The sequence below is a fragment of the Ruditapes philippinarum genome, unplaced genomic scaffold (assembly GCF_026571515.1).
Source record: "Ruditapes philippinarum isolate M1 unplaced genomic scaffold, ASM2657151v2 ctg12270_1_1_1_1, whole genome shotgun sequence".
Lineage (NCBI taxonomy): Eukaryota > Metazoa > Mollusca > Bivalvia > Venerida > Veneridae > Ruditapes > Ruditapes philippinarum.
In genome coordinates this window covers 2,270-12,808 of record NW_026852104.1, presented here as the reverse complement: position 1 = coordinate 12,808, position 10,539 = coordinate 2,270, and the positions used below count along the sequence as shown (strand labels likewise).

Below are 10,539 nucleotides of genomic sequence, written 5' to 3'. Positions count from 1 at the left end.
GCACAACAACAACATTTATTTAGAATGACACACTGGATTGAGTAACGTAGTCATAGACATGTTTCAGAAAGAAAGAAGACAATGCAATATATATATAGTTTGATCAGATATGCAATTGTATTCTTATAGAAGTTTTAATTTTACAACCGAAGACCGATTGCTTTCGTAGTGCTGACTGAATACTTCAGATAATCGATTTTATGACCGAACATAACGTTGCAAGTTATCATAAAATGATGTATATATGATGTTTATTTTTCCACTTTACAAACAGGACGAGATTTCTTTTTTTATTAAACCACAAGTATACATACAATATCTATATTTAGCTCTATGATTATACGAGCAAAATTCATCCTTGAATCCGGACATAGGTATGTAACTTAACATATAACTATCTATAATTTCATGATATTTTCTTTGGTTGGTAGAATTAATGGGATTTTATTTTTCACCAAATTAGCAAGTACTGACCTATGTAAATGATATTTAAAAGGGCAATCACTGAACAACAATTACAAATATGCAATTGTAAGCATGATGAAAATTAATTTCCCCTAAGAAGCATGTAAATTAACAAGAGATTTTGTACTTATTTTCAGAGGTACATTTAGTACAGCACTTTTTATGCTGATATTTAAACTGATGCGAAGATATGTGCTAAGATAGCAGATATGGTGTACTTCCAGATAACTTGTTTCTTGCATTAGAGTAGATTGAATATGATGGCACAATTAAAAAGGATATTATGATGTTAAAATATTCACAATATTACTAAGGAATCGGGGTTAATAAGCAAGACTTACTACGGAATTCAACAAAATACAGCGTTCTGCTTGCTGCCTATTGCTTGCTGTGCATATTTGCAATAATATCCAATCATTCCGAATATTTTGATAACGTGTTTTCTTTTTGTTCAAGATAAAGAACCTATTGCAATGACGTTGGTCAAAGAACTATACAGTTGCCGAAATAGTTTCAGTGTATTTATTTACTCATAGATGGCTGTCACATAATCCATGTGACGCACGTATCCAGCCCTTCAAAACTGTTTTCGCTGCGACTATATTACGCTCCCTTTGCAGCTCACTGAATACACTCACGTTACTTCAGACCGCTGCTTTAAAATGCGTCGATTCATGATATTGACCTTAACAGTGAACTTTAAACGACCAATGAAAGTTTTCCAAATTCCAAATCACCCGAAAATCTTTATACGCATTTTCGTTGGTTGAAACAGATGACGTGTGTACAAAATTATAAATAGATAACATATGTTGAAATAAGATTGACAAAAATGTTAACCATAAAGAGATGGTGTGCAGAGTGCAGGTTTGACTTTCCCCAGGTCAGTGTCACACAGTCTTATTGTATCAATTTCAAAAGTTCGTTTCCGCTTTGTATATTTTGACCTTATAGAAGGAAATTCGAAATATTTGGCAGACGATGTACAGGCAACCGTTTTGGGTTTCCCCGAAACAGAATTAGCCCGCCCGGGATCACTTACTTATCAATGGGCAAAATGTGAAATTGTTGCACACTTAGTTCAAAGGAGAGGTTTAAATGCTATTTTGAAATATGTGAATAATTATGTTCATTCATGAATGCAATGTTTATAAATCACCCGAGTTTAGGTTTCATCTAAATAGCTTCTAATATGAAGAAAAAAAAGCTTGTCACGTACATATATTATTATTTGACAAGTGGCTTTTTGGTCTGGTTTTCCGATCATTTATTTAACTTTATAAGTTTTGAATCTTACAGACAATACAAAATATGGTTCTGTCAACAATGCACATGAATCAATGTTTTAATTTTCATATTCAAGTAAAGTTTCTTTCAGTTAAAGATGAAAAGTTGTTCATTTTAATTGCAACTTGTACCTCAAGCAAATACAAACGTTTTTTGGTCGCAATCTTATGCGTCAGTAATAAACATACTTAACATGGTGAGAACTACTTTCCCTGAAATAATGAATGGAGCTTAATTTTATTGGATTTAAAAGTTTAAGTTTGACAAGAATCAAGGAAAATAGATAGTCACTGAAGAAAAGAAGAAACAAACAAGCAAAATATTAATATCTGTCAAAGAAAATTAGCAATAACTATGCTTAGAAACAAATTGATAAAAAAAAAACACATCAATCTTCGACTGCAGTAAATCTGTATTTCAAATCTCACCATTTCAAAACGATTCAATAAACGACACAGAACAAGTAATAGAAAAAGGTAGACACATTACATAACGGCTATTTGTTTTTTTCGGTGCGAGATCAGAGTTGGTAACTATCAAGGGAATAACATAAGATTTACTTTCTAGTTTGGCGTATCACTGAATTAGGCAACAGCTGGCATAAGAAACAAGTTTACATTTCTTGTGATTTTGATAAATTATGTTGCTTTTTTCTCGCTGATAAGCTGATAAGCAACAAAAGCTCTTATTTATATGCGTTGCAGATACGTTGCAATGTGCACATTAGAAGTTTCTTATCCTTGCATTTGTACATCAAGTGTATAATATTCATGTAGTGTGTTTATCGTTTACAGTTTATACTTATTATGACGTATCTGTTCTTAGCTTTTGATTTATGATTTATGCTATAATTCTTCATGTAAAATCAGTTCAGCTATTTTATAACTTCCAAGAAATATTCAAATACATTTTTCAATCAAAGGCACAGCAAAGGCACCTAGAAGGGCACCAAACAAAACGCAGGATAGGGCACAAAATGCGGATCGATCGGACGTGCAAACAAATGATGGAAACTCCTGAAAATATCAAAGACATTTGAAAATAATAGTGGTTAAAGAACTTAAAATAAATAAAAAAGTATATTTAAATTTTAAAAGGAAATATCTGTTAAAAATAAATACGGCATAATCTTTGTTGAATCTTCATGTAATTTTACATTTGACTACAAAATAATAAGTTTGAAACCAAAAGGGCTTGAAATACAAAGTTGATACCAAAATGTGATCGAACAAAACATTATTGCGCCTGATTTTAAGATATTTGCTCCCAAAAATTAACATAAACGAGAAAATATCTCACTCTCAAGGCATATAACTCATAAAGGTCGGAAGGTGACCCATATTTTTTGCGGGGAGATAAGTCCTTGTCTGTTATTTTTCCTTTTCGAGGTAAAGAAGAGAACATAAAAATGAAAAATCATAATATCCATTGGTAATGATTCATTCCTTTCGATGATGTATTTCTAGCGACATTTGGTGTTTCTATATACATTGTATGAGTGTAATGTATCAAACCAATCTGGTAAACACCAGATCCTAATTAACGCTACTCATTATGATCTTACGTTTCACCTTCTCGTTACCTATTTAACAGCCAATTATCTTAACCGCTAGAAAACCAATTGTGAGTAGGTACTTTTCACGATATCGAGAACAAACATGGCGTTGTCCATATAGCTGGCATATAATCTTGATCTTTAAAAATTGAGTCTATTTTTCAGTTGTTTTTGTTTTGTTTCGAATTACTTCAAACATGTTTTTTCTAACAAAAAATAATAATTTGTTTCACTTCACCGGGCAACGATTTGATAATATTACGTGTAATGCCTTTTTTTATAAGAACAGATTGAATGGGTAAAATGGCGTTCTCGGGAAATCCAAATCACAATGTAGGCGAAACAAATACGGTTGCAATCAGATCTATTGAAATTTGATATCAGCTCACCTACGTTTTGACAAGTGACCTACTTTCATATCCTTTGATTTACAGCTATAAGATTTGAACCATGTGCACAGTTTAAGATGAAAAATTTACCTTTGGTATTAGCCTTCCTAGATCTTGATAAAGGGACCTCTTTCGGCTTTTTTTTTAATACAGCTATCACATTTGACCAAGTCCACAATTTCAGGTGTAAGAAATGACCTAGATATTGATCTAGTGATCTACTTTCTTCATTTTGATATACAGCTATGAAATAAGGACCATGTATATAGCATGTATAGTAACTTTGAATAATACATTTTGCATGAAGTTTGGTCTAGTGACCAACATTTTCCAAATTCTTGTAAAAATGCAAGCTAGCTTCTTTCACTGCTTTTATACAAATAACAGTCTGTCGTCAGGTGAGTGCTTTCGGGGCGATGGCCTCTTGTTATTTATTTTTTCAGAAATAGGTAAATTGCTTAATCAATTAGATTGTATTGAAGAAAAATAACTGTGACTGTATTTCAAAGTTATAAACAGCTTAATAATACAGTTAATTCCAAGAATGTTATCGACTCGGTTGTTATAAATAATGCACAAAATCGCAACACATCCGAAATAAGTGCAAATATGCAAACATTTGAAGAAGTAAAAGTATTTCCATACAAATATTTTCTTACAAATGTATATAATGACACTAAAGACAAAATCGCAACCATTAAGCTTAAGACAAGATGATTCAATTTCACACCTATTTCCTTTACATGAACTGAACCTGGAGACAAATGATTTACAGGCACAAGAGATCGTTTGGTGCGCTAGAAGTGTCAATCATCATTACATGGCGGTCTTATCAAGACCTTTTCGACGTATGTACGTAACAACTTGAGTCGCTGGCATGTTTGCCCGGTAAACAATATTTTAATTGTAGGAGAAAGGTCACACATATAATTATACCAATCAGTGTCAACAGTTCTTGGGACATCGTTCTGACATAAACGGCTAGAATAATTAACTTACAAATATAATTGCATAAAATTGCAATCGTTCTTGCTGCAAATATGTTCCAGATTTCTATTTTTTACCCGAAAAAAAATTCTCCAGGACGGCCGGCTGATTTCCGTTACAATCCCGGATGTCCGGAACGTTATGAGATGTATATGCAAATATATAACCCTGACCCTGAAAGTCACTAGACACTTCTGCATAATGGCAAATTTCAATTGTAAAGAAACAGAAAAAATCTACAGTTGCTTCTGCTATTTAGTGTTGTTTTAACGCATATCGTTTTTTCAAAAATGCAATCTTGTTTTTTTAAAAACACTATTCATGTAGCGAGACTTCCAAACTTATTAGCGAAGAATTATATCAGTTGAAGAGGTCACAGATGCGATGCGTTTTTTATAGTTTGTTATATCTTATATATACATATGCAACAAGAATAAGAGCGTTCTTATGAATAAAATAGTTAATAATATACATCTTACAGATCGACCGATAAGTCATATTCATAATTTATGCAGGTTCTATTTAACTCGGCCTGTTTATGAACGGGAGTAGTAAATGTTCTGCAGACTGCAGATAGCACACACAAAAGTGTTCGTACGGTTCTGGTTATTTAAACTGATGAACAAGGCTGATCGTGTAACTCGGTCTGGCCATGAAAACTATTTTTGGAAATCGCACTGGCATTTGGAAATTTCCGAACTATAATGCAAGACAGTTAGCTAAGCGGAAATCAAGTTTATGAAAAACTTTATTTTGCATGAAACATAAATGTATTTGCTTTCTGGGACCAATGTTAAACAATTTGTGTAAATTTTCACTGTTATAGACAGTTCGTTTGAGCCTTTTTAAAAGAATATTTTGGCCATATAATATTTTGAATCAAGACCGATTTATAGATATGTATCAAAAATAAGAATTGAACTTTGTTTGACATTTTTAGAACTAAAAACAATAACTCCAGAACGTCCTTTTACTGCAGACTAAATATCTGTTTAGATGCATGATTATATGATTGTCATTTCATAATATTTAAGTGGTGAAATATTATAAAATTATTGACAAGTGTGCCATTGAATATGATATGATATTCACCGGCAGATGACATATTGACCGATGCGATAGCCGAGGTCAATATGACTTTCTGCCGGTGAATATAACATCATATCCAATGGCAGACTAGTCAATAATTGTTTTATTATATAAAAAGGCTAAGACTTTTAAAAAGAAATCACAAAAATACAGCCTTATACAACTTTTGTCCGTTTCGTTGAAGCGGGTAGAAAAAGACGCACGTGTCAAGCATGCAACGACTACGCGATCGCTGCGCATACAAAAGTTATTCAAGTTTATACTCATCATTGCGGTGTAACCTTTAACTATAATAATAGTAAAAGAAATGATATTTTAATCGAGAAATATGCCATAAAGAACAATACGCAACAATTATTTTTAATGCGCACACGTAATTTACAGTCTATGGTGTATGGTCATTGAATATGAGTCTCAATCTATTTTAGACTGAGAAAATCCAGTTCAGACAGTGAAAATGATACTGCAACCAGTGAATATAATTTTATAAAAAGTTCTGTTGACTACTGTTTGGACAAATGGGATTACAGCTATATTAAGATAATATAATGATGTTGGATATATATAATACCGACATACTTTGTAATATTGGTAGTCTCTTAATTTTCATCACATAAGAATTTTACTTTGCACATTGCACTAGATTAATTTTACAGCTGTTTTAATGTGTTTAAATTGTATTTTGTAAATAAAAGAATTACGTGGTATGTAAACATATTACGTATGTTTAAATTCGTCATTACAGATACTGTTGATAAACACAAAACCTGCAGTCCGACAAAGTAAGTATCAACGTTTCTTTTAAAAAAGAGTGATCGCCATTTCTTTTTGTCTTGCATGTGGAAAAGTTTATTGAAACATATACTGTATTTCAATCGCTTTATATATATATATATATACACTCATTGCTCAGTACTGGTTGGTTCCAGGAACGGATAAGAAAGTTTGTTTATAAGCTAATAGCTTCCTACACAATCGAACTAAAATAAATTCTGTATAAACCAAATTATATATTATATTATATTACATTATATATATCACACGTTTAACAAAATGAGGAACTGTGATAATGATTATAATAATTATAATGTGTATAATAACATTTCTTGCAATAATTGCTAACACTTAACCATTCACGATATAATATTTTCCTTTTTCTTTCCTTCTTAATTACAGATTCGATGTCTTAACCTTTATCCCGCGAAAAAAATCTTTAATTGTCTTGTTCATCGTTCAATATTGACAAAACATCTCATCATATTGAGGGAATATTATAAATATTTCTAAGAAAAATTTGAATATATATACTGACTGAATAGCGATCAGTGCAGTCCATGATCAGTAGGTATGGACAAGCCGGCTTTGATAGACTGCACTTGTCGCACGGATGGAATCAGTTGCCTCTAGCAGTCTAAAAGATGAATGTACAAATATTTTTTTCTATATTACAGGGGTGATCCGCCTGGAGTTTTTGAAGTAAGTTCAGTACATAAGAAATGTAATCTGATAAGAATTAATCTCATCTCACTATACATGATATGAAAGAAAACAACAGTTTTGTTTGTGGTAAAGCAAAAAAAGTCACATTATATTGTTTTTACTGCTATAAAATTGATAAATTCCTTGTGAGCGAATGATTTGAAATTTCGTTTTCGTGTTATTGATTAAGGCCTTTTTGTGTTACAGAAACCTTTAAAAAAAATTTCGGTCCTTTCTTGTGAAGACTGCATTGGAGTCCCTAAAAAGTCTATATGAAAACTGTGTCATAAAGACGACTTAATTGCAATGCAATGCAGTATGTAGCATTGTTGAGTGGAATTCCATGAAATACAGACTTGGGACAAACCCACTGAAAATTGCTGCAACAGAAAATAATATAATCATATCTCAGTTCTATTGATATGATATAGTACAAATCACATAAGAAATGACTACTTCAACATTTCACTTGTAGGGTAGCGGTAAAACATTGTTGTTACATTTTTATTTGTTTGGAAAAGTGCTTTTGCCATGGATAAAATTATTGCTATTATATACTCGTACTTTGATTTGTATTTGTAAGTTGTTGAAATGGTGACTTTTGTAAACAATATGTTTATTTGTAGGTAAAGGAAGGGGATTGGTATACTTTTCAACTTAAAATTGTGGACTGCACATTTTCGAACAATTGGTCGGAAACAAGTAAGGATCAAAGATTTTCTATAAAGAGAAATAGATAAATTCTTAAATTCAAGCCAATTCTTAAAAATATATATTGTAAACTTACTCTACAAAATTTACAAAAATGACATTGATTCCGAAGCTTTTATTTTTAGTAAATACTTGAAACCTTGACTAACATCTCTAATTCGTTTCAAATGTTATCAGTTGGTTAATTTAAAGCATTATCCAACTGATAACATTTAAGACAAATTAAAGGCGATAGGTCATAATTATATTATTTGTTATTTTTACTCGTTGTTAGATTCATTGAAATTGCGTTTGACGCTTTAAATTTTCCAACTGATAACATTTAAGACAAATTGAAAGCGATAGATCATAATTATATTATTTGTTATATAGGTTTATGACAGGATAATCATCCTGAATTAAAAATATTATATTACATGTTGAGGCGTCTCTTTCCTAGATAAAGCTAATATGAAACTCCCTCCTGAAAAAGTGTATGAAATAGTTGTGTTTGTTTCTTGCATTGCAGCTGGAATTATGCATGTAAACAGAATCACTTATAGATGTTGTGTTAATACAAGTCGTGATGAAACTTCTGTTTTGTCCTGTTTTGAGTCTTTTAATGTCTAACTCGAACATATGAAGACTTGATAAAACGAACTTATTATACACAAAATATTACACGTCAGTAATTACTTGTTTCTATGTCAGTCGTCTCAAATACTTTCGAAGAAGATACGCGGTTTTATAGAATGGTATATACGAGATTATACACAGAGAGTGGTTTAAGTATACTTGATTATAAATGTTTATATATGCATAACGAAATAATAATATGTTTTATCATAAATCACACTAACTTCCCTATAGCAAACGCAAGTTGCACACTCTATTCACTGATCAAAACTTGACAATCTCTTTATAAGCAGTGATCTAGCATTTAAAAGCAAATGTTGTATATTGTATTAGATTAGAGTAGATTTATTTACCGAGATCAAACGACTCCCGATTATCGTTTTTATGTTGACAGGAACATAAAATTATGTTTAGATTTGAATACCCTTATATTTAAGAATGCGGTGAGAAGATGTGTATTAAAATAGTTGTTAAGGGAGCACCAGATGCTGTACGTGAAGCCAAAACATCCGAAAATGAAACGTTCGAGTTTCTTTTAGAAGATAATGAAGGAAACGAAATGGGTACGTTTAAAAATTAAGAATATTTTCAGAAAAAAGCGACAACAAACTTTGAAATGATAACAAAAATGTATCATTCATATGAAAACCTGGTAGTATTTCAAATCTTTATGTCTTAAAAGTTACAAAACCTGAGAAAAAAGTCTATATTATTGTTTTCAAAATGTTCTTGTTGATTTCATTAGAACAGAGATGAGAAGCGAAAAATATAAAAACTGCAAGATTATTACTTACAGAAATATCTTTGATGAAAGGCAGTGTAAAAAAGGGAAGTGTTATCTCCTCAACCAAGACATGTAAGATCAAGCTAAGTTTAAAGGAATTGCGTCGATTGAGGAGGGAAGAAATCATATCCCTCCACAAGGTAACACTTATTCAGGGGCTTCAGATACACATTTTGAACATGAACAAAAACTTCTTTTGAATTTTATTCCGAAAACTTTGGTCTTCAATCTGTACAACTTAAGAAAAGTAATTAAAATTCTAAAAAGAAACTGTAAGCAGGACTCTAGACAGAGAGCAATATATCTGGAAAAGGGGAGATCACTCGAAACAATTAAAACAACGATTTTATAATAAAATTGAAGACTCGTTACAAACTTCGACACTAATTTGCTGAAATCAATGTTTTTAAGTTTGAGATATTATGTCGTTTATCAACACAATTATTTTGTCAGGACACTTTGCAAGAATGGAAATATATGCAATATTCTTGCGTTCTTTACAATAATACTTGGTTAACCAATTAAATTAATTGTTATTCGTCGCTCACTCTAACGTATAAAACCTCTTTATTCTGAACTTAAACCATGCTGTAATAGTTCTACAGGAACTCAGTCAAAATCAATGTCTGTTTACTTATTTGAGCCATTCGGTATGACAGTTTTTACATTGAAGAAGTAAAGATTTAATACTAGTCGTTATATCAGAATTGCCTAGGAGATATGATATTGAATTCTTGTGGCAATCAGTTTATAACTTATATAATTAAGTTCTCATTCAAATTGAATTTTACTGCAGATATCATAAATATATAAAATGATCGATATTTGTTACTTCATATTAAACAAAACACATGTCATAATATAGTCAGTCACATTTATACTTTTGCAGGATGCCACAATTCGAGTAGTATTGTCGGCGGAACCCGAGTAAGTTATTCTAATTCAATCTTACTTTTTCAATGTGCTAAACTCTATGAAGAAAAAAGCACATTTTTTCATATTCTGTTACCTGGGTATAATTATAAAATACCATATCTTGCACTAAATCTCCACCGAATTAATGTCTCGCCGTACAAAAGTAATTTTTGCAGATGTGAAAGATTTATTCAATTGTTTATATAGCGTGAACGTAAGAATTTCTAATTGGTCGAATAGCATCTGAGAACAATAGAAACAAA

General features: G+C 31.3%; 1 protein-coding gene across 1 annotated transcript; it reads left to right on the top strand.

Annotated features, from left to right (window-relative positions):
* Positions 1–6,000: 6,000 nt before the first annotated feature.
* Positions 6,001–10,288, top strand: LOC132749268 (cytosolic phospholipase A2-like; the record flags this gene model as incomplete). Its single annotated transcript, XM_060738993.1, is given in 6 exon segments — positions 6,001–6,554; positions 7,224–7,248; positions 7,878–7,953; positions 9,015–9,140; positions 9,374–9,501; positions 10,251–10,288. Coding segments are annotated over 6 exon segments (452 nt in total), but the record flags the coding sequence as incomplete, so codon positions are not given.
* Between the last annotated feature and the right edge of the window lie 251 nt (positions 10,289–10,539).